At 36.8% G+C, this 25,560-nt stretch overlaps 1 protein-coding gene across 10 annotated transcripts in view; it reads right to left on the minus strand.

Annotated features, from left to right (window-relative positions):
- The window catches only part of REV3L (REV3 like, DNA directed polymerase zeta catalytic subunit), a 193,136-nt gene that overhangs the window by 109,375 nt on the left and 58,201 nt on the right, over positions 1–25,560 (minus strand). For all 10 annotated transcript variants that reach the window (XR_010157764.1, XR_010157763.1, XR_010157765.1 and 7 more), the window contains 3 exons: positions 16,867–17,056; positions 12,049–12,123; positions 6,057–6,217 (listed from right to left, as the gene is read on the minus strand). Coding sequence is in view for 6 of the 10 variants with exons in the window: in XM_003950901.6 (XP_003950950.2) it covers positions 6,057–6,217; positions 12,049–12,123; positions 16,867–17,056 (426 nt within the window). In the remaining 4 variants the exon portion in view is untranslated. The remainder of the gene's footprint in view (positions 1–6,056; positions 6,218–12,048; positions 12,124–16,866; positions 17,057–25,560) is intronic.

The raw sequence follows: 25,560 nt of genomic DNA on the forward strand, positions 1-25,560 counted from the left end.
CCCTTTGCAGTCAATACTTCCCTCTCTCCTAAACCCTAACAACTAATAGTCCATTTTCTACTTCTATAGTTTTGCCTTTTCCAGAATGTCATGTGAATGAAGTCACACAGTTTGTATCCTTTTTGGTCTGGCTTCTTTCACTTAGTAAAATGCTTTAAAGATTCATCCATGTTATATGAATCAATTGTTTGTTCCTTTTTATCACTAAATGTTATCAAAGTTTATCCATTTCCCTGCTGAGTGGACATCTCGGTTGCTTTACATTTTTGGCAGTTATGAATAAAGTTGCTATAAACATTTGCATACAGGTTTGGGTGGACCTAAATCACTTAGGTAAACATACCTAGGAGTGCCATCACTGGGTCGCACTCTAAGTCTATGTTTAGTGTTCTGAGAAACTATCTGTCTTCCAAAGTGACTATACTATTTTGCATTCCCACCAGCAAAGAATGTCAGTGCTGCTGTTCCACCTCTTGGTCAACATTTGTTATTGTTAGTCTTGCGAATTGTAGTCATTCTAATAGGTATATAGTGGTAGCCCTTTGTAGTTTTAATCTGTATTTCCCTAACGACATATAATGTTGAATATCATCTTTTCATGTGTTTGCCATCCTTATATCTTCTTTAGGTCTTTTGACCATTTTTAATTGGACTGTTTGCTTTCTTATTGTTGATTTTTAAGAATTCTTATATATTTTATACACAAGTCCTCTATCAGATTGTAATTTGCAGACATTTTCTCCCAGTCCATGACTTGTCTTTTCATTTTTTAACAGTTTTTCACAAAGTAAAAGTTTTTAATTTTGACAAAATCTAACATTAATTTCTCTTTTCATGGATCATGCTTTTGGTGTCATATCTAAAACTTCATTGCCAAACCCAAGACTGGGTACATTTTCCCTTTATTTTCTGCTAGAAGTTTGATAGGTTCATATTTTACATTTAAGTTTGTGAAGTTTTTTAATTATTATTTAAGGTGTGAAGTATGTGACGTATAAGGTGTGAAGAACATACAAAAATATGTTCTTTTATTTTTATTTTCTGGCATATGGACATCCAATTATCCCAGCACTATTTGTTGAAAAGGCTATGCTTTCTCCATTGAATTACCATTATATCTTTGTCAAAGTTAAGTTGACTATATGGGCCAATTATGGATTATTTCAAATATAGGTCTATTTCTGACTCTATTCTGTTCCATTGGTATATGTGTTTATCTTTTTGCCAATACCATGCTGTCTTGATAACTGTTGCTTTATAGTAAGTCTCGAAAGTGGGTAATGAACTCCTTAAACCTTAACTTTTGGAAGTCTCCATACTTTAAAAAAGGATTATCTCCTGGACATGAAATAATACAACCTTCACAAAGATGGGAGAAATTGGTGGACAGTTGTCTCTGTCCTGCTTTTCTTCTATCTTCCCTCTTCCTTCCTTTCCTTTCAGTCTTTATGAAGAAAAAGCCAAGCCTACTTCATCCTTCATTATATGATTCCCTCTTGGGAATTCTAAGGACCAAGGGCAAGTTATTTGCTCACATACTTTGGTTTACTGTGGGAATTTTATACTATTCTAAGATACAGAGAAGATAAGAAAAACTGGCATTTAGTAAACTATAAGTTGTCATCTAAACCTGAGATTATTATCCAGAAGAATTAGTTATGAACAAATGAATTACTCTGCTCTAAAAGGGAGGCACATGCTAGTTTCAATGCTTCAATATTTGTGTATTTAAAATAAAAATGTAATTTTAACGAGTTGTCACCACAAAACATTCTCTTCTGAAAAAAAGTTTAAATGCATAAGTTGTTCCACATAAGAAAATTACTAGCATGCTGGAGAGACAAAACAAATAAAACTATTAGTGAATATAACATGACATTAGAGCATTGCATATAGCATCATTATTTGATAAAGATTCTGGAGGCCAGGCATGGTGGCTCATGCCTGTAATCCCAGCACTTTGGGAGGCTGAGGTGGGTGGATCGCTTAAGCCTAGGAGTTCTGAGACCAGCCTGAGCAACATGGCGAAACCCTATCTCTACAAAAAAAATACCCAAATTAGCTGGGTGCGGTGGCATGCACCTGTAGTCCCAGTTACTTGGGAGACTGAGGTGGGAGGATGGCTTGAGCCCAGGAGGTGGAGGTTGCAGTGAGCCAAGATCACGCCACTGCACTCTAGCCTGGCCAACAGAGTGAGACTCTGTTATAAATAAATAAATAATAAAGACTCTGGATTATAGTTTTTTAAGTCTTCATCTAATAATTCAAAATATCTGAATTCTTTGCAGGTCTAGGGTGTGTGTGTGTTTACTGGGTTTTACTCATGGAGGCTAGTTTTCTTGTGTGACTGGTATATTCTAAATTGTGTGCCAAACCATATTATACTTTAAATTATATTTTTAGGAATGACTTGAGACCAATAAAGATAGATCAGGTACAGTGGCTCATGCCTGTAATCCCAGCATTTTGGGAGGCTGAGGCGGGAAGAATGCTTTAGCCCAGGAGTTTAAGACCAGCCTAGACAACAAAGTGAGACTCCATTTCCACAAAAAATATAAAAAAATTGGTCAGGGGTGGTGGCACAGGCCTGTGGTCCCAGCTACATGGGAGGCTGAGGTGGGAGGACTGCATGATCCCAGGAGGTGGAGGGTGCAGTGAGCCATGTTCACACTACTGCACTCCAGCCTGGTGACAGCAAAACCCTGTCTCACAAAGAAAAAAATAATAAAAATAAAAATAATATCCTCTAGGGAGGATTTGCACTTGCTGCTTCTGTCAGATCTGAGTCTATTACTAGACCAGCAGCACCTTAGATCAAGCTCTGGATTTGGGAATCTCTTTTAGTCCCAGGAGATTCAAACTATACTGAAAAAAAAATGTCTGAAGTATGTTCCATTTCCCAGTCTGTGCTCACCTTAAGAGAATATGCATTTGAGGCCCTACCTTAAGCTGCGGAGGGCTCCCACCTGCTGGGCAGGACCCACTTCTGCTTTTCATCTCTCTCACCCAGCATGGCCTTCCCAAAGAAGGTTCTTAATTTGCAAGATTAGTAAATGCCCTCAGGTCAAAAGTTGCTTTTAGCGCTCTATTCCCTTTTGGCCTGCACTTCTTTATTGTTCATAAACTCTTCAATGCATTTAAATTTTTTTATTTCAATGTTGTCTGGCCCTTAAATTGTTTTTAGCAGAAGGGCTGATCCCACTAACCTAGCCCACTATTCACGGCAACAAAAAGAAACCCTCCCTGGTGACTTTTCAGAGCATAGTTTGGGTATGGTAGAAGAAATGGGAGGAGTTAAACCAAAAGTGAACTAAGAGACAAAAAATGCTAACCTCTGCTTCAAGAAGGTTGACAGTGATGGAAAAGAAAAAAAATTATGGCAGTTAGAAAGGATATTAGGACTGGAAGTGTCAGTTTCATTTTAAGAGAAGTAAAAGGGAAGGAATTCAATGAGAAGAAAAGGCAAAAGATGCTAAAACACTTGACACAGAAATTCTACTCCCAGGTAGGTGTCCAAGAGAAATGAAAATATATAGCTACACAAAAATTCATAAATGGATGTTCACAGCAGCATTGTTCATAATAGCCAAAATATCCATTAACTGGGATAGGAATAAATAAAATGTAGTGTATTCACATAACAGAGTATTATTTGGCCATAAAAAGAAACGAAGTACTGATATAAGCTACAACACTGATGAACCGTGAAAACATTATGCTAAGTAGAAAAAAACCCCACATATTATATGATTCCACTTACATTAAATGTGCAGTATGGGCAAATATACAGAGACCAAAAGTAGATTAGTAAGGTTGCTCAGGAGTGGGAAACATGGGAAGCTTGGGGGTGACTGCTACAGGTCATAGGATTTCTTTCGGAGGTGATGAAAATGTTCTGAATTTGTGGTGATGGTTGCATAACTCCAAATACAGGAATACCCCATTAAATTGTGCTTTGCTTTATTGCATTTTGCAGATATTAAAATTTTTACATATTGAACATTTGTGGCAACTCTGCATTGAGCAAATCTATTGGTGCCATTTTTACAAGAGCATGTGTTCATTTTGTGTCTCTCTGTCACATTTTGGTTCCTCTTGCAATATTTCAAACCTGTGAACAGTGATCTCTGATGTTACTATTGTTAACTGTTTTCAGGTACCACAATAAACCATGCCCATAAAAGACAGCAAACTTGAGTGTGTTCCAACTGCTCCACTGACTGGCCATTCCCGTTTCTTTCTTTCCTAGCACCTTCCTATTCCCTGAGACACTACAATATTGAAATTAGGCAAATTAGTAACCCTACAATGGCCTCTAAATGTTCAAATGAAAGGAAGAGTCACATGTCTCTCACTTTAAATCAAAAATGATTTAAATTAAAAATGATTAAGCTTACCAAGGAAGGCATGTCAGAAGCCAAAATAAGCCAAAAGCTAGGTCTCTTGTGCCAGTTAGCCAAGTAGTGAATGCAAAGGAAAAGTTCTTGAAGGAAATTAACAGTGCTACTCCAATGGAACACACAAACGATGAGAAAGTGAAATAGCCTTACTGCAGATAGGTGAAACAGCAGGGGCTGATGTAGAAGCTGCAGCAAGTTCTCTGGAAGACCTAGCTAAGATAACTGATGAAGGTGGATACACTAACAGATTTGCAATGTAGATGAAAACAACCTGAGAGCAGTCAATGCCTGATTTCAAAGCTTCAAAGGACTCTCTTGGTAGGGTTATTTAATGCTGCTGGTAACTTGAAGTTGAAGCCAGTGCTCATTTGCCATTCTGAAAATCCTAGGGCCCTTAAGAATTATGCTAAATCTACTCTGCCTGTGTTCTATAAGTGGATCAAAAAAGCATGGATGACAGTATAATGGTTGCAGCATGGTTTACTGAATATTTTAAGCCCATTTTTGAGAACTGCTGCTCAGAAAAAAGATTCCTTTCAAACTATTTCTGCTCACTAACAATGCACCTGGTCACCCAACAGGTCTGATGGAGATGTACAAGACGACTAATGTTGGTTCCCTGCCTGCTAACACAACATCCATTCTGCAGCCCATGGGTCAAAGAGTAATTTCAACTTTCAAGTCTTATTATTTAAGAAGTGCATTTCATAAGGCTGTAGCTGTCACTGACAGTGATTCCACTGATGGATCTGGGCAAAATATATTGAAAACCTTCCAGAAAGGATTCACCATTCAAGATGCTCTAGGCTTCTCTGGTCTGTAACTTTCCATTCCAACAGTAAAAAATCTGGGATCTCCTACTTTTCACCTCAGAAAGCTACAAATGTAAAAGGAAAAATAAATTTGTTTTGAGAGGAAATCACTTATTCAAATAGCCACGTTATTCTGTTTTGTTCATAATATCAACGGCTCTATAAATAAAGAACTTTAAAGCAATAGCAAATTCACCCAGAGAAAGCTCTGCCTGCAATATTTTTCAGATCATGTCACACAAAGAAAAATAACAATGCTTGCACAGCCCACTGAGATAAAATGGACAAGGATGTTCAATGGTGGAGGTGATGGCTCAAGGGACTTAGGAATCCGTCTGGAATGCTGAGAGACCAACACGTCCACTAACCTACAGCTATTCACACCATCAGGGAAGTGCTGGACTAAAGTAACAAGGCTCTAACAACTCCAGGGATTTCTAGAATTGTGTATCATATACTATTCCTAAAATATAAAAAGTAACATTAAGGTCTGAGGTTAAAAAAAAAAAAAGAATCACAATACATATCAATTGCTAAGCAGTGTAAAGGGTTCACTTTTGCAGTGGTCTAGAACTAAACCCACAATACCTTTTAGGTAGCCTGTATACTAAAAACCATCAAACTGTCCTCTTTAAACGGATATAAATTATAACTCAATAAAGCTGTTACCAAAAAAAATTTTTTCTGAGATGCTTTTCCTGACAATCTCTAATCCCACTTTGCATGTATTTCTTTTCATTCTTTAGTCACTCAACATTTATTTTCTAAATATATATTATTTTATAAATCACTGACTATATAACACTTGTTTCAAAACTTTAATTTGACTGAAAATTAACCTTACTTTTCCTTCTTGCTTTTCGGAACTTGACAGCAGCCAGATTTATTAAATTCATGCCATAAAGATTGTAGTCAATGAAGAGCTGTAGGAGGTAGGGAATATGCGCTTCATGAGGCTGGTAAAATTTATTCATTATGGCTCCGCTTTGCAAAAGTTCACATATCCTAAATTAGAAAAAAAAAGTTTTATCATAAAATTATGTTCCCTAAAATGTTAAATGAAACAATGATTATAGAAATACACAGAACAAAGCACTTATTAGCACACAAAATTTCCATCTCAATTTTACCGGAAATTTGTATTTTGTTAGAAATTAAAAGTTTCAATCAAGTTTTCAAGTAAGCAACATGTTCTGAATAACAAAAAACTGCATGGATGAAGAATATTTTGTCTTAAACCAATTTGATACTAACTATATTTAAAAATTAAAGGTTTTTAAAATAAAATTTTTCTTTTAAAAATAACAAATAATTTTGAAAAGATTAATATTCAAAAAAGGAAAAGAAATCATTACTTATAATCCTACCACACAGAGGTATTGCCATTTTGATATTTTTCTTTCCTGAGTATTTTTTTTCCCTTCATGATGACGAATACAAACAACAGACAATTATATACAGCATAGTTAAGTACTATGTGGGGAAATACATTAAACATCTAGAAAAGATACTAAACAGATAGAGGTTCAGAGGTGGTTTCTGCAAAACCTTAGAGAACCTCTCTAAGCAAGAGACTAAATGATGAACTAGAGGCACTTATTTCTCTGAAGAGAGGGAAGAGTATTCACGTAAATAAAACTGCACATGTAAAGGGTCACGAGAAAACACGGCTTATTCAGGAACTGAAACCACTGAGTAAGACTGTGACCTAGTGTCAGAGGCAGGGATAGAGAAGTAATGAGAAGTAAGAGCATGCAGAGCCTGTTAAGACATTTGAAGAGGTAGTGAAATTTGTCTGAGAGGTGAATAGCAGAAAAGTGACATCACCAGACTAGCTATAGAACACAGAAGACTACAGGTAAGGAGTAAATAGGCTGTTGTGGAAAAACTAAGGATGGTGGCTATAACAAGGATCATAGAAATGTACTGATTCAGGAGACATATAAGGGGTGAAATGATCAGGCCTTGATGACTAACTAGATGTGAAGGGTGAGACAGAAAAGGGGCTGAGGGTGATGCCTAGATTTCTTGCTTAAGCAGCTGGTTAGTGGTGGTGCAATTATTTGAAAGGGGAAGAACTGTAAGAAAAATTGGTTTGGGATTTTTTGGAAGGGGAATAAGGATAAACTCCATTTAGACACAAGGGCATTTAGGTATAGTGGGGATCCAATAATAATATTGGAAATGAATCATAAAGAAAATAATAATCATTTTATTAACACAGCAGAGGTAACTAACATTTCTGAGCACTATATATTGGATACTGTGCTAACGTACTTTATTACAAGTAATGTTTATTACAAGTCTGTGGTACGATCATCTCCATTTTATAAATAAAGAAATTATCTTAGATTTAAAAATCACACAAAAGGTAGAAGAGCTCTGAGGTGGGAGGACCACCTGAGCCCAGGAGTTCCAGGTTACAGTGAGGTATGATGGCGCCACTGCATGCCATCCTGGGCAACAGAGCAAGATCCTGTGTCTTAAAAAAACAAAGGGGCTAAAATTCAAATCAAAATTTCTCTGCCTTGTGAGCCCTCACTCTTAACCACTCGGCTATTCCATCTATCCAGTAGATGGTTTGATATATTGTTTAGAAGCTCTAGAGAGAAATGAGGCTATTCATATACATTTGGAAGTCAAAAGCATAAAGATAAACAAAAACAAAAGTTAAAACCAAACAAACCCATGGGAGTAAATAAGTCTGTAGAGGGAACAGAAAATATACAGAGAAAAGATGAAAGTCTAAGGCAGAATTCTAAGGAACAACCATAGATGTTAAAATGTAAACCAACAAAATGGCAGAAATATGATTGATCACACTGGAATGAGAAAAACTAGAGGTGGTATATATCACAGAAGCTAACATTTAGGATTGTTTTAAGGCACCATAAGCATCACCATGAGGTCGAAAAGTAAGGACCTAAAATTGGATTTAGCAACACAGAGGTCATTAGTGAAAGCAATTTTCAGTAAAATGGTTGGGGTAGAAGCCATATTGTAGTAAGTTAAAGAGTGAATGGGAAAGCCGAGCACAGTGGCTTGTGCTTGTAATCCCAGCACTTTGGGAGGCTGAGGCAGGCGGATCACTTGAGGTCAGGGGTTCTAGACCAGCCTGGCCAACATGGAGAAACCCTGTCCTTACTAAAAATACAAAAAAATTAGTCAGACGTGGTGGTGGTGCCTGTAATCCTAACTACTCAGGAGGCTGAGGCAGGAGAATTGCACGAACCCGGGAGGATGAGGTTACAGTGAGCTGAGATCGTGCCATTGACCTCCAGCCTGAGCAACAGGGCAAGATTCCATTTCAAAACAAACAAACAATGAATGGGAGGTAAGAAGTTGGATACACAAAGTATAGATAAATCTTTCAAGGAGAATGGCTAAATGAGAAAGGTGTTTCTATGAGTATGAATGTGTGCGTATAATTAGCAAAGTTTTATTAATATTAAAATGGAATTGGAAAGAAAGACGGGAATAGCCGATAGATGGAAGCGATCCTTGGAAACATCAAAGAAGATGAATCTTGAGCCTCAGAGGTGAGGAGGAAAAATTTCTTTCACAGAACAGGCAGCGAGGAGAGAATGGATGTAAATGCAATTTAAGGTTAAGAAAGCCTTAAGAGAACTTTATTCCAGTGGTTCTCAAACTTTTTGGCCCCAGAACCCCTTTCATTCTTAAAATGTTATTGAGGGGCTGGGCACGGTGGCTCACGCCTGTAATCCCAGCACTTTGGGAGCCTGAGGTGGGCGGATCACCTGAGGTCAGGAGTTTGAGACCACCTGGCCAAGATGGTGAAACCCCATCTCTACTAAAAATATTAAAAAATTAGCCAGGCATGGTGGTGGGCACCTGTAATCCCAGCTACTCAGGAGGCTGAGGCAGGAGAATTGCTTGAACCTGGGAGGCAGAAGTTGCAGTGAGCCGACATGGTGCCACTGCACCCCAGCCTGGGCAACAGTGAGACTCCATCTTAAAAACAAAACAAAACAAAACAAAACAAAACAAAAACAACATTATTGAGAACACTAAAGAGCTTTTGTTTATGTGGTTTATATCTACTGATATTTACTATATTAGAAATTAAAACAGAAATGCAGTGGTGCGATCTCGGCTCACTGCAACCTCCACCTCCGGGGTTCAAACGATTCTCCCACCTTAGCCTCCAGAATAGCTAAGACGATAGGAGCTTGCCACAAGCCCAGCTAATTTTTGTATTTTTTGGTAGAGATGGGGTTTCATCATGCTGGCCAGGCTTGTCTCAAACTCCTGACCTCACGTGATCTGCCCACCTCAGCCTCCCAAAGTGCTGGAATTACAAGTGTGAGCCACCGTGCCCCGCCTACTAATTTTAAAGTAACAATAAACTCCTATGTTAACATAAATAACATTGTTTTAAACTATATTTTTCAAAACAAGAACAACTTAGTGAGAAAAGAAACATTGTTTTACATGTTTACAAATCCTTGTTTTTACAGAAGATAGCTGGATTATTACATCAGCTTCTGTTCAATCTGTTGCAGTATATTGCTTTTGTTGATGTATATAAAGAAAATCTAGCCTCACACAGATATGGAGTTGAAAAAGAAAATAATTTAATAGCCTTTCATGTTACTTTCATTTTGTCACATAAATGTTACAAAGATATATAACCAAGGGTCAAAATTCAATAAAATAATTTTTACCATGTCCTAATGGATATTCTAATGTGAAACCAGCTTTTTTTTTTTTTAAAGGTGAGCGCTTAGTGGTAGAAAACACAATGATTAGTAGTTGATGTCATTACCCTGATTTGAGACAAGGTGCCGGATTAACCCACTATCAATGAAAACAGTGCAAAAGGAAAATCAGTATAATCTTAGTATAATAAAGATCTTAGTATTTTAGTATAATAAAGAGAATTCTGACCATACAAATCCCCTGAAAGGGTTTCAGAAATCCCCACTTCACACTTTGAAAACCACCTCTCTAGAATGATGGGTTCTGTTTTCCCTAAGAAGGTAAGGCCTGAGTAGAGGATAGAGAATAGTAAAGAGACAATTAACTAGAAAAAAGTAGACATACAGCACGCAAGGAAGGGTCTGGGTGAAGTTGAAAACCATGAATTTACAGTGGCACCAGTGTGTAATTTTTTAAAAATTTTTTTATTCTGCAATAATCAGAAACTGAGGCTTAGTGGAGAGAAAATAAATGGATGAATTCAGAACTGACGTTTTCATTTGGCAGACCAAAGAGTACCACAATTTTTGCTTATATATTTGGGTTACCTGTGTATTCTCTATCTCCCCAGCTTGTTGTAAGTTCCCTGAGGGCATGAACCATGCACACTTTGCTCACCATGTCTGCCCATCAACTTCCACAGAGCATCAAATAATGTAGGTACTTCACAAATATTTATTAAACATGCATAAACAGGTCTGGTATGGTGGCTCAGGCCTGTAATCCCAGCACTTTGGGAGGCTAAGGCGGGAAGATCACTGGAGCCCAGGAGTTTGGGGTTGCAGTGAGCTATAACTGCACCATTGCGTACTCCAGCCTGGGCAACAAAGCAAGACTGTCTTGAAAAAATAATAAATGAATAAATAATGATGAATAAATGAATGAATCCATTAATAAATCAGGAATTTTAGAATGGCATTGTGATAAGCTGACTATATAATTTAAAGCAAACTTACTGAGAACAGTTTAGTGTTTGCTATGGTTGCAAGGAAAAAAATTGATTGTATTTATAATTTGTTTATAGGTTATTTATAAAACACTTAAGCCTGTTTTAATCATGGCTCCCACTCCAGCACAACTTGTGGACGACAAAGGGAAAAATGACTGAGGTTTACTCTCTTACCACTCTGTATGTGTGTGAGAGAGTAAGAGTCCACAGAAATTGCTCTTTTGTACTCCACGAATATGAGGAAGTATGAGTAGAGGGGAACTGGTACAGAACAGAAGTTATTTTGGGTAAGATCAAGGGCAGGATGTAGGAAAACTAGTTTTCAGTTACAAGGGAATAACCATTGGGAAAAGAGCTGTGCTTCAGTGAAGTACTCAAATGGTTTAATCCAGGGTAAACCTCATGTTCTGGGCAGTCGTGCCCCCTGTAGTGCTTTAATTCACTATGGGAAAACATCCAATCTGTGTTTTACAAAACAGTTACTTTTTGGAACCCAGTACCTACTAGCAGAGAGGACCTCCTGAAAAAATAATACTCAGTACACCTCCGAGGCCACTTTTACCCTAGCTTCCCACTATACATAGTGAAAATCCTTGTTTTGAATCTGAAAGGATGATTAAAATCTTCCATATATGTGCCCTTCCCTGCCCTCCAGGATGATTGAGAGGATAAGCTAGAGGCAGGGAGACTAACTGAGGGAAGAAAAAACAACCAAAACCAAAACCAACAAAAAACCTGGAATATAAAATTTCACCAACATCTAGTAAACAGTCAACAGGTTTCTGAGATCTCAAAAGCCCTCTCACTCTGGACTCACTCCTACATATTTCTCCTTGCTTTGAAGCTAAAGAGCAACTTTCTCTTAATGCTGAACTAAGGTCTGGCCAGAAGAGGCCTAACATCACACAAGGCAGCCATAATCTCTCCTTACCTACTTCTACGAACTCTCTAATCTGTAACAGGAAAGAAGCAGTTGGGAGCCTCCACCTCTAAAATATCCTTCATAGAGTCCAAGCCACTGGTCTCTCTCTATACACGTACATGTGTATTTTACGGTCTCTGTCTTTAATAAGACTACAAACTATAGAGGCCTTCTTTCTAGATTTTTTTTATTATTAAAATACTTCAATGATAGTTATTCATATTTTGGTTTCATTTAACTTTGTACCTTTTCACCATTGCAGGATTGTAAAGATAGATCTTCATAAAGTGTCTTTCCTTCTCATGATAACCATAAAAAGGCCTGAAATATAAGAAAAAAATATTTCAAATTATTTTCATAATTCAGAGATGAAATAATGCAACTTATTGTCCTAATTAGATTCAGCTGGCCAAATTCAGTCTTACATTTAATATTATCCACCCCCCAAAAAACAATTAAAAAATCCCAAACCTTTCAGTTAAACCTAGCACAGGTTAACATGAAATACTGAAGCTTTTTTAAAAAGTGTAAAAAATATCACTTTCTTTACATTACTGACGATGGGAATTAAAAATTATCACTCTGAAAAAACTATGGACAAAAAGGAAGAACAAACCATCCACCCCTTAATCTCAAACATCAAGACTCTTTAAGTGGCTTTTTGTTTTCTTTACTCCACATAAGAAAACATATTTTTGTTCGCTTTACTCCACATATGAGAGAAACAGACCTTTCAGCCGCCTTCTTCTGGCTCCCATTTTTTTGTTAAAAACTGAAGTTCTTCTTCAACAAAGTCCTTTAATTAACAACACTTACATTACTTTCCTTATTCAGCTGTTTATTATTATTTTATAAGTTCAATAAGCAGAGACAATGTACCTATTATATGTACACACAGCATGTATTTCAGTAGCTGATATGAATAAACCTGTAACACACAACCATATCAAGTGCAGCCTGTGAAAAAACTGTGTAGACAGGAACTTAAGAGACTGAAAAAGACCATGGACTTACTTAAGCAACCTAATCATGTTATGGCTGAGTTTTTTCTCGGGGTATCAGCTGGAATGAGGAAAGGGGGAAGCAAAAGGCTATATAACAGGGAGAGAAATCCTCGGTGCAAGATGAAATAAGCTGAACTCTCACATCATTTCAGGAGGATCTGAAACTACACTACAACCTCTGATATACAGAACACTATTTTCAAAGATGATGTAATTAGAAACAATACATAAACAGGCGTAAATTTGTGAATGAAATAAAAGGCTTTGTATTGGCTGAAAAGTGGTCTGTTAATACACGGTTAAATCTTTAGGTGGATAAACCCAATCACTCTTTATTTAAAAACATTGTTCCCTTATGACAGGCAGCAGATAATAGAATTTACTCTCATAGGACATCACCTCTCTGTGATGTCTAATAGTGTAGTGGACATCAAATAAAGGACTAATTTGGTAGCAGAGACATTATTTTGGGTATAAACAATTTTTTTAGTTGTTTTAAGCCATCTGTATTATTGTTATAAAGTAATTTCTGTTAAAAAAAAAAAAAAAACAACTATTTACCAAGGTCTAAAGGGTTCCTCATCTCATCCTTGCCTCTCACTCCAATCTCAAGTCATACCATTCTTCCTTCTCCTCCAACCACTCTAAACATTTCAGACCCTCTAACTCGATCCCTCAAGTGGAAAGCTCTGCTCTGGACTTTTGCATGGCTTGTTTAATCTTCATTCAGAACTCTGCTTAATTTACCTTCTCAGAAAAGTCTCACCTGACCATCCCTCCCTCTTACTCTTCACCCTTTTCTTAACTTTTTATAATACCACTTCCCGTCTAGTTTGCTGCTGTATACCCTATTTTGTTGCCATGAAGAATTGGTTAAAGAAAGACACATTACATAAATGATATAATTCTCTCTCATTGGCAAATTCAACCTTAACTGTAGCCCTTTCCTGCTATGGTATTTTTCATATATACAAAGGTAGTTGTCTGGAAACATGGGTTATCTTCAGCCAGATGAATGGTTTTGCCAAAAGAATTCCTCATCAGGGAGACTCTTTGGGGGGAAAAAGTAGAATGGAGGAGTATGAAAGCAGATGTTTTCATGTTTAAAAAATTATATCTCGTAATTAGTTTTTTAAGTATATCAATAGGAAGGAAAATGAGTGTGGATAGCGAAAAATCTCACCTAATTAATTTTGATGGATTGAGAATCTCTTTATAGAAGATTCTCTAAAATCATGAGTGAGAAGGAATCCCAGAAATTAGCCCAAGGTCATGATCCTATCTCTTAACTCAGCCTCAGGATACTGATAGTCTAAAAAGAATAGAGTTAAACCTCATGTAAATGTTAATTTGGTAGCTAGATGCAACTTTATGTAACTTAAAGAAGTAGGAAAAATTGAAGGAGCAAAGGAATTAGAGAAGGTAGAATGAATGGGAAGGAAAAAGGGGATTTAGGGAAGAAAATGACCAAAAAATTAGAAGAAAAAAGAAAACTGCAATGAAAAATTAGAGTGAGCAGCTCATCTGTTGCCCCATGTATCCAGATCTGTAACTCAACTACTCTCAAAAATGTGGCAATGTCTTTAACAAATACAAAAATACAGGAAGATAAGTGACTATGTATTTCACTGGGCTGTTTGGAGACTTAACTTTGAAATGAGGATATATATAGGAAAGTTACTAGAAACTATCAAGAATAAACAAAACTAAAAGATAAAGTAGATAATTATCCCTAACATAATTGCTCCTGTTATAGGATGAGTGTAAACTTTCACCTCATTATTTATCCAACCAAACAGTTATTGAGTCATCTCATACATGCTAGTGCACTAGCATGCAGTTTACATGCTAGTGGAAGAAACACATAAAAATTAAGTAAATAAATAAAAATTAAAATACCTGCAAACTGTATTAAGTGCTAAAGAAAACAAATAATGGGCTGAGATACAGAATAATAAAAACAATAATAATAATAATGCCCTACTTAAAATACCTTATTTTACGTGGGATAGTCAAAGAAAACTTCTCTGAAGAGGTCAATGATCTGGAGGATTGGGGAAGGGTAGAACACTCAAGGAAAGAAAATTGTACATACAAAGAACTTAGGTGAGAAACAACTTGGATAGCAGAGGAACTGAGAGAAGGTCACTGTTTCTGAATGGAATACAGAAAGCAGAGTTTCAGAGGTAGATGGGGTGAGGTCACATAGATTATGGCTAGAAGTTTAAATTGTATTCTATTAACAATATGAAGCCACTCAAGAATTTTTAAATGATTTTAAATTTACAGTATAAGAAGAGTACTTCTGCTGCTCTGGAATGAGATAAAAATAGAAGGAAATTCAATTAAAATGATACTATCATGGTCCAGAGGAAAGCCTAGATTAAGGTGGAAGCAGAGATTTAAGGTCTCCACTTGGATTTCATATGGACATAAAACAACTCAAATGTTCCTGTATGAGCTCCAGATCTTTCCTGTCAGTTGACTCTACCTCTACCTTCCGTCTTCCTAGCAGAACACCCTTAAACTTTTGCAGTCAACCTTGATTCCTCTCTCACAATCCTTACCCAAACACAAAGCAAATCTAATACATTAACTCAACCTTCAGAATAGATCCAGAAGCTGATGATTACTTCCCTGCTACCACCCTAGTTCAAGCCACACTATTTTCTTTTTTGTTTTAATTTTAATTCCTTGGTCTTTTCTACCTTAGTATCAAGCCACCATATTTTCTTACCCAGATTAATGTCCTAATCCTCTCCCTGCTCTTATTCTCGTCCCCCTACAATCTATTATTAATACAGTTGCTTAAGTAATCCTTTCCAGTTTAAGCCAGATCTTGGCTGCTCAAAATCATGTAATAACTTACAGTAAAAGTCAAAGTCCTTACATTAGCCTACTGAGTGATTAACAAACTTAAGCATGCATAAGAATCATCAGAAAGGCTTTATTAAAACACAAATTGCTGGGCCCCAACAATGTAGTTCTACCAAGTTCCCAGGTGTGTCAGTCCCAGTCCTCCAAGAAGTAAATGCCAAATGTGAGAGAAAATGAGAAGGCAGCCAGAAGAAGCTGGCATAGCCACCAGACCTAGATACCAGTCTCATCTCAAGTGGACAGAGGGATGTTTTACAGATCTGCTTTAGTATCTTTGCCATGCTCAGTCATAGGGTAAGAGTAGCCTATGGAAAGCAGCTCATGTGGAGTGACAGATTGGAATTGAGTGTATAGTAGCTGGGGCCATTCACTCATTCTCTGTGTATTTGGAGATCTGAGAGGTATATTCTCATGGCTGTAAAACTAGGTAAAGCTAATGATAGTAGGTGATACTAGGAAACCAAAGTATGGAAACCACACTTTGAGAATCATTGGTCCTCACAGTCTCTACCATCTCATCTCTCTCCTATCTCATTTAGTCCAACTCTCCTTTACTCTTCCACTCTAGTCACCTGGCTTCCATGCTGTTCCTACTCCCTTACCTCCTTCAGGTCTTTGCTCAGATGTTGTTACTTTGTCAATGACACATTCCCTGATTACTCTAAAATTGTCACTAGTCTACTTCCTTACCCCACACTACTATTCCTTATCCTGCTTGTATAGATTCTTTCCTTCCACACGACTAATTATCATATAGCAAATAAATTAATTTAATGTTGTATTTATTGGTTATTATCTGTTTCCTGTAGTAGAATGTAACTTCCACATGGACAGGGCTCTTTGTTTTGTCCAGCAGTATATCCCAAACGCCTAGAACAGTGCTTAGCACATAAAAAGTATTTAAGAAATATTTGCTGAATAAATTACTATATGAATTACTAATGAATTTCTATAGTTACAGGAAGCAGAGAAATGGGAAAGGAAACAACAAAAATCACTGTTGACTCTCTACCTTTCATTGCCATAAAAATTCATGTTAAAAAGTTACAGCAAGAAATTCACTACAGTTCCATTAGACTAGAAGTAAAAGAAATAGAGTTTATCAACTGAGTATGTTTTCCTCTAAACAGAATAGCAACATAAATATAAACAGAAATTATAAAATATATTATCATATACTTACATTCCTGATACTAATGACACTTTGAACACATGCTGAGCAGTGGAAGATGGATTGCCTAAAGCCACATTAAGTGCTCTGTCGATACTGAATGCCATCTGAGAAAGATAGCTTTCTGGCTGCTGTCCATAACCATCGTATGGCACATAGAGGTAAGGAAAGATGCCATGTAGATGAAGACATGTCTTCTGACCTAAAATGTAACACATTATAAAGTTTAGTTTCCAGACACAGTTTAACAATACAAAACTCAGAATGAAACTCATTTAAATGTTCTAATGGCAACACAGCTTATCTAAGGGAAGAGTTGAAAAAAATTAACCCATAGTTCAAAGTAACCAGTATTAACCACATTTTACAACAGAACATTTGGAAACATTGTGTAAACACAAGCATTGTATAATAGTGTGACTTAAACAGTAGTTTTGATGAAAGTATTTTCACTATTTAACCCTCATAATCCAACTAGTCTTGTGTACTTCACTGAATCATCTATAAATACCAGTGTTATGAAGGTTATAAGCACAGTGTTATGAAGGTTACAAAAATTCACAAAAAGTTTACTAAATAAATCAATGAATGCCTGTCTTGGCATTAATGTTTTCAAACAAGAGCCTTCCCTAAAAGAGAGGCAGCTCTGGGAGAAAGGGGAATGTAAAAGCAGTTCCAGTGTGAATAGAATTTTGCTATTGCAGTGGGAAGGAGGGTAAAAATGAAATTTTGCCATTAAAAGGAAAAAAAAAAAAGACAAAACCAAATCAAAACAAAATCTCTACAGATCAATTATCTATAATGGATTTCAGGGTATCTAAATTTTATATTTGGTGGTATGGAACAAGGGGAGACAAAAGGCCAACATGCACACTTCTCAGAAAACCAGTATATCAGTCAAGGTGCAGAAGGGGTAAATGGTGCTGACTTGCCAACAGACAATCCAGCACAGCCATGATAAAGAAAGTAATATGAGTGAGAACCCACAAAAGAAATGCCACAGAAACGATAATCTGTCTATGACAAGATTAAGTAACAACAATGGCAACAAAAAGCAGATGCACCATTGCTCTCATGAATCTGGCAGGGCTGTATGGAAGTGGTTACTGTCCTCAGAGCATTGTCCCTAGTTCCCCTTGGGTATGTGCCATTTGTCTAATCCAAACAGAGAGGAGAACAGCAGTGATGGAAGAACACAACCATTTTTCTCATGCTGTCACCCGCTCTCACTGTGCTGCTCCTGCCAACACAAGCCTCAGGCTTCTTCCCCACCCCTTATCCCTCCTCACTCTGCTTCACTGGGCCTTTTCTTTTGGTAGGAACGTAAATATTTGTTTGATCACTATTTCCCATTTATGATTTAGAATGATTTATATAAAATATATAGAAAGTAGTTCTACACTGTGTTGATATCTTAATGTTTACATTTCTTATAAAGAATAACATTAGCTTCTCTTATTTTTAAGGTACACTTACGACAGAAAAATAAATCTGGAACAGTTATTACATAAAGCATAGCAAATTTAGAAAGATCAGTCACATAATGAAACAAGATCTGATTCTCCGAACTGTAATATTCTGATTTGAACTACCAACTGTCGTGCTTTTGAAAAATTACAAATTGTGTTGCTGTTATACAAATTTCAGTTTCCAGTTTGGCTATTTCATTTCTAAATACAACATGGTATTAATTCCTAAATTTTATAGTTTTTCAATTCTTCAAATAGAGAACATTCAAACTATATTAATGAGTCTTAATAGATTTAATCAATTTACTGATGACTTACTTGAATGCTTTTTAAATATCTCATGAATAAATGTTATAACCATTACCCTTCTGGACAAAAACCACAATTTGACTAAGAGTAACTGGTATGCTAAACTACAGGTTGAGGGAGGTGGGAAGACAGTGAATTATTTCCTCTTAAGTTGACAAATGCAAGACCAGTGATTACAGAATTACTAGTGCAATGCCATATTTTACAAGCAATACTGTAAATTCCTAAGATATTTGTTTTATAGTCAATATATCTCAATAATGGAATTTTGGGTAAATTTTACAAGAAACAATTACAAAATTGGACTGTATTAATAGTTTCTTTATGGTCAGAGTGTTCACAAAGTGTCTTAAAAATAATTTTATATCCACTTTTCACATCTCCTGTGAAGTAGGGACCAGAAGAATTACCTTTCTATTTATAGGCTTCAGAACTATAACAATTTTGGGATGTACAATTTAGGAAAAAGGAAGAAATGATTTACTCAGCAGGTAATAGGGTAAGTGCTTTACCTATGTATTTCTAATTAGGATAATCTTGCAGTATTGATGGAGGTTAACGTTCCCAAAGTCACATAACTATTAAGCAATAGAATCCAGCTCAACAAAACCTAAAACCAATACTCTTTCCATTTAACCATGCTGGTTCGATGTTTTTAAAAAGTCAATGTTGGCTTCCTTAATTCCTCAGTTTTTATTTTTTATTATAATTGCCTGTTTCCTTATCTAACTTTCCCATTTCATGGCAAAAACTCTTAGGGAGGTGATATTGTGTTCAAATGAACACTATGTCCCCAGAACTCAACAAAAAACACATGGTATGTGCTTAACAAACATTTATTAAATGAATTAAAGAACCCACAACAAAACAGAATAACTGCTTAAGGACAAAGGAATGATGTGAAAGCCTTTGAATATCTGAAGAAACACATCCACGAAAAAAGAGGGACTCTGATACAATTAATATAACTACCATCAGGGTTACAGGAGGACATGGGTGTGTGGGGTTGAGAAGGATCCCCAGCATATTGCACTTTCCTACCCTGAATGACCTGAAGTGCCATCCAAATCTGTAGTCACTCTATCAACACAGACGTACCTCTCTCTCCAGTGCTCCTGCAGCTAGAGATGGCTCAGTGCCTTACTCATCACCCTTCCTCAAGAACAACCTCCTGAAGAACAACCACAACACAAGGAATTCTTGGCATAGCACTAACAGCTCTAATATAGAATAAGAATGATATAAGAGAAAATGAAAGAAACAGGATAAAATAAAAAACTCAAAAGTTAAATAAGGAAAGAGAAATGTGTAAAAATGAACACGAGAGTCAACTGCTTTTTGGAAATAGTATGTCTTTTATTACCATAAAATTTGTAGTTCTGTAATTTGCTTTATCTTGACAAGATACAGACCACTTCTATTTCCCTCCGCTAGCTCTACCTCACACAAATGTGTGGAGATACAGAGCTGTAAAGTCTTTAGAGATAAACCAGTCTACTACAACTCCCGTTAGTTAGGATTAGGTTAAATTGTGAGAAAATGCCCCCAAATCAGTGGATTTAGCATTAAAATTAGTGGCTTCTCTCCTAAAAGAAGTCCAGAGGTAGGTAGCTGGTACTAGAAACCCAGCTTTTTTCAATATGTAGTTAGTGGTCTAATTAAGAACTTGTGATTTCAGTCCAGGCGCTTTTCCACTATACTTCTAGAAGTTCCACATACAGGATGCTTTCAAGAATGTTTTTATAAAATTAGTGAAAGTTATGGTATTTTGAAACCTTCTACTAAATGATTTTGGATTCTCTTTTTTTTTTTTTGAGATGGAGTCTCGCTCTGTCACCCAGGCTGGAGTGCAGTGTTGCGATCTCGGCTTGCTGCAAGCTCCACCTCCCGGGCTCACGCCGTTCTCCTGCCTCAGCCTCCGGAGTAGCTGGGACTACAGGTGCCTGCCACCATGCCCGGCTAATTTTTTGTATTTTTTAGTAGAGACGGGGTTTCACCATATTAATCAGGATGGTCTCGATCTCCTGACCTCATGATCCACCTGCCTCGGCCTTCCAAAGTGCTGGGATTACAGGCGTGAACCACCGCGCCCGGCCATTTTGGATTCTTAAAGGATTCAGGGTATTAGGTATTTCTAGGTAACATATAGATTTAAGGAAAGAAAATATCCCTACCCCTTCAACTCTATTAACGTAAACTGATACATAAAAATTGTACATATATATGGTATACAACATGAAACTTTGATATGTATACACCATGAAATGATTAAGTCGAGCTAACATATCCATCACTTCACATACTTATTATTTTGTGGTAAGAACATTTAAAATCTAATCTCTTAGCGATTTTCAAGTATATAATACATTATCAACTACAGTCACCATGCAGTACAACTGATGTCCAGAACTTATTCATCATGTCTAACTGAAACTTCATACTCTTTAAACAACAACTCCCCTTCCCCTCCTCTGAAGGTTCCCTCTTACTATCATGGCAAACTGAAGTTAGACAACAAGTCCAAGAGAAATAAGATCGTCTGTGGTTGAACAAGCCCATGTACACAGGTTTCAAAAATTTCAGAGTTTGAATTTTCCAATTTGATTGATGTTCCCTAATTCAGAAGCTGCAAAAGTTATTTTAAAAAGCGCCACCAAAACTTGACACCATGGCAAAACTCTGTGGAGCTGGCTACTTCCCATTGTGTGTAAGTACATAACAAAAGGCAGATGCCTCTTCAACAAGGAGTATGTGGGTGCTCTGAATTTCATCTTTCACGGAACCCAGAATTATACTAAACATTAAGTCCTTGGCAGGGCATGGTGGCTCACGCCTGTAATCCCAGCACTTTGGGGGCTGAGGCAGGTAGATCACGAGGTCAGGAGATCAAGACCATCCTGGCCAACATGGTGAAACCCCTCTCCACTAAAAACACAAAAAAATTAGCCAGGTGCCTGTAGTCCCAGATACTCGGGAGGCTGAGGCAGGAGAATGGCGTGAACCCGGGAGGCGGAGGTTGCAGTGAGCCAAGATCGCGCCAATGCACTCCAGCCTGGGAGACAGAGCGAGACTCCATCTCAAAAAAAACAAAAACAAAACAAAACATTAAGTCCTTTATATCCCAACATTTCTTAATGTCATTTTTCAACATTTTATTCTGCAATTTAGGTGTCTTGATTTGGTCTCTAAATTGCCCATCTAAAATCTTGTTAGCCTATTTGTAGTAAAATTACTTGGGGTATTTTTGTAGATTCAGTTTCGATAAACACAAAGACTAAATGTACCATTCCTCTAATTTGGGGGTCTGAAAACTTTTTCTGGAAGGTGACAGTAAATATTTTAGGCTTTATGGGACATGCTGTATCTGACACAATTACATAACTCTGCTGTTGTAGCCTGGAAGCAGCTGTATGCAATACTTAAGTGAACGGGCATGACCGTGTTACAATAAAACTTCATTTACAAAAACACGCAACGTGAGGGATTTGGCCCATGGATAGTAGTTTGCCAATCTCTGCTCTAATTAATTAGACTTCTTTCTCCATCATCATCTGGAATAGAAAAGTTGTTTTTTTTTTTAAAGCTGATGGGTAATCAAAATCAAAATAGTGATAGCCTAAGAGTATCTTAGGAGAATAAGAAATATTCATTGTGTAATTTGCATATCCCATCTCCCAAATCTCAAATTCAATCTAAACAAGGTTTTAAACAAACCTCGACAGAGCTATAAAACAGAAAAACTTGGTATGTGAGCAAGAACATTTACGTTTACAAAAATTTTCATATTTTCTTCTTCCTGGAACATCTCAAGTTTTATATCACTATCATTAACTCCATCTGTTTCCTTCCAGTCTTTCTTTGCTTCTTTCTAAATTTTACTCCATCTTTCTTTTCCCATCTCCACAAAACCACAAAACGAACTAAACAAAACTCAGTCACAGAAAGTGTTAAATTATCTATTCTCATGGAAAAAGAAAAGTTGTAAGGATGTACTCTTAGCCTTGGAAATTAGATTTTCAGAATTTATCTTACAGAAAAACTTGAAAATGTACACGAAGATTCAGATACTAAGATGTGAGGTGAGTATGACTAACAATAGTGAAAAAAATGAAGATAATCTAAATTTCCAAAAATAGGGAAATTAGTAAAATTATGTTATATCTGTATAATAGCTCTGTGGCTCCGTAGCAAATCCTGCTTCCTGCCTGATTTTCTAAATAAAGTTTTATAAGAATACACCACAGCCATTTAGAATGGTCTATGGCTGCTTATGCTATAGACAGAGTTAGCAGTTACAACAGACACCCTACAACCCTCAAAACCTAAAATATGTGCTTTCTGGTTCTTTATAGAAAAAGTTTGCTAACCTCAGCAACAGAAGATGTTTAAGTGTATTTCCTAGTATAAGAAAATGTTTATGATGTCTTTATAGTCAGATGAAAATCAGTTATAAAATAACATAGTACATGAGACCAGGTGCTGAGTGATTCTTTTATATATATATGGGTGATTCTTTTATATATATATATATATATATATTTCCCCCCACTAAATATACAACTTGTGTAAACAAAAGGGAGGAAGAAAGAATTTACCTACTTTTAAATAACCCAGAAACTTAAAAGGCAAAACAAAGCATAATATGTAACAGTTTCCTTTCATTTTCTCCTTTTATTTGTAAATAATACTTTGGAGTTTCACATTTATTTATGCCATTTTATTTCTTCAAATAAAATATACAGAACTTTATCTAGAATCATTGGCTTTAAATGATTAATCCCAAATTACTAAGAGAAACTATATCGCTGAAATACCAGATGTTTCAGAAGTCTATTTTATTCATACATTTGTCTAATGTATCTTTGTATATACAGTGCAGGGTATAGTTGGTTCCTTTATTCATAAATGTAGTCATAATTTCTCTACTCAAGTAATTTGTGGAGACCCAATGTTCGGTGCTAAACCATAGGCTGCTTATAACACAGCCACTAACTTCATGACTATAAAGCCACTAACTTTATAGTCTACTTGGAGAAAATGATGAATAAATAGGCAATTACAGTATGGTATGACAGGTGCTCAGAAGCACAAAATCCTATGGCTATATCCACAAGTATCTAACTCAGACTTGTGAGAATCTAGGAAGGCTTACCAGAGGAAGTGACATTTGAGCTGATATCTGAACTATGAATCAGATTTAGCCAAGCAAATGAGGAAGAATGTTTTCAGTATGTACAGAAACCTGACAGCAACAGAAACATGGCATCTGGGAATAGGAAAAGTGTAGGTGGGATGAAACAAGGAGTGCAGTGGAGAGAAAGAAAAAGAGTATGAGAAGGAGAGAAAGAAAAAGAGTATGAGAGAGAAAGAAACAGTGTGTGTGTGTGTGTGAGAGAAAGTCTGTGTTTTTGTGTGTGTGCGCACATGCATGTACTAATGACGTGTACAGATTCGCATTTTATAAAGTTCCCTGTGGACACATTGTGGGGACACTAGCAACAGAACTACAGAAAGGAAAATCTGTTTAGCAGGCTGCTGGAGGAATTCAGTCGAGATGTCAGTAGAGGTGGAGAAAAGGTCAAGGATTTAGGGAGTAGAATCAAGAGGCTATGGTAACTGGAATTTGAGAGTAGGATAAGGCAGAAGGAATCAAAGATGACTCTTATATTTTTGGCTTAGGCAACTGGACGGATGATAATGTCACTCAAAGAAAACTGTAAAAGAGGGGTGGGTTGACTTCTGTTTTGCATTTATACAATTTTACATGTCTATAGAATTTCTAAATGGATATTTAAATGAAACACATACAGATATGGAGCTTAAGAAAGAGATCTGAGCTAGAGAAGAAGACAGATTTGCCAGTATGAGCAACAATTGGGTAAGATTTCCCAGGGAAAATATCCAATACCCAATACAAGAGAAGGGACCTAGGCAAGAATCCTGAGCCGATATTTAAGAGAGGCACTGAATATTTTGATTTATGTGAAATGTGAGAGACAGAGCCCTGAGAGGGCTACCAGGCAAGAAAGGGAAGCTAATAGTGAAAATTTGATAATATAAACATATTAGCCATGGAACCAGTGTTCCAAGGATCCAGTGGAAATATAAGAGATAGGCAAGTAACAAGAGGCTGGATCAGAGATTGGTGGCAGGATGTAGATAAAAGTATATAGGACTGAAAAGAGGCATTTACAAAATTGCTGAGTAAGGACCTTTCAATATCTGTTCCTCCATAAAAGCAACAAGAACACTGGCAAAAACTGTCAAAAGCAACTTTTTCAGAACTCTGGAAATTAAAGGTTTGCAACAATTCAAGGCGTATTTATTCAAAAACACCAGATGAATGCTAGAACAGCAAGCTTTGTGGCATTTTAACTTGTTCTAATCTGATCTCTCCCTCTGCAGCTTCAAAACAGTCTTGAAAATCAAAGCCTTGCATCCATAGTAGCTGTAAAAACCAGCAGCCAGGCAGCCACTGGAGGAGCCGGAACCCATTTGGAGCTCCTCCAAAGCCCTACCCTCAGAAAACTGCCACTATTGGACTTGTCTGGCAGCTTGCTGAACAACACTCCATTCCCAGCACTTGCCTTTATTTGATTTGAATAAGGGCTCACACTATGTGAAGAGCCCTATATGCGGCAGGGTCTTTGTGGAAAACAATCAACAGCAATTATTTAATTGCTGTAGCTGCCTGGAGAAATTTTACCAGTTGGGTCTAACAAGAGGCTGACCAAAAAATTCAAAAGTACAAACAGGAATGAAATGTCCACCGGGGGCTTGGAAAAGCTTTGATACAGTTAAGGGAATTTAGAAGGCCATAAGCATGTGTAGGGCTATGTACATGCCCAGGAAAGATCTAAGAAGACTAATATTTTGCCTCTGGTTGATCTTGAGGCTCTGCCCCAACATACTCACAGAGCCCCTCAGC

This window comes from Pan troglodytes, chromosome 5 (assembly GCF_028858775.2).
Source record: "Pan troglodytes isolate AG18354 chromosome 5, NHGRI_mPanTro3-v2.0_pri, whole genome shotgun sequence".
NCBI lineage: Eukaryota > Metazoa > Chordata > Mammalia > Primates > Hominidae > Pan > Pan troglodytes.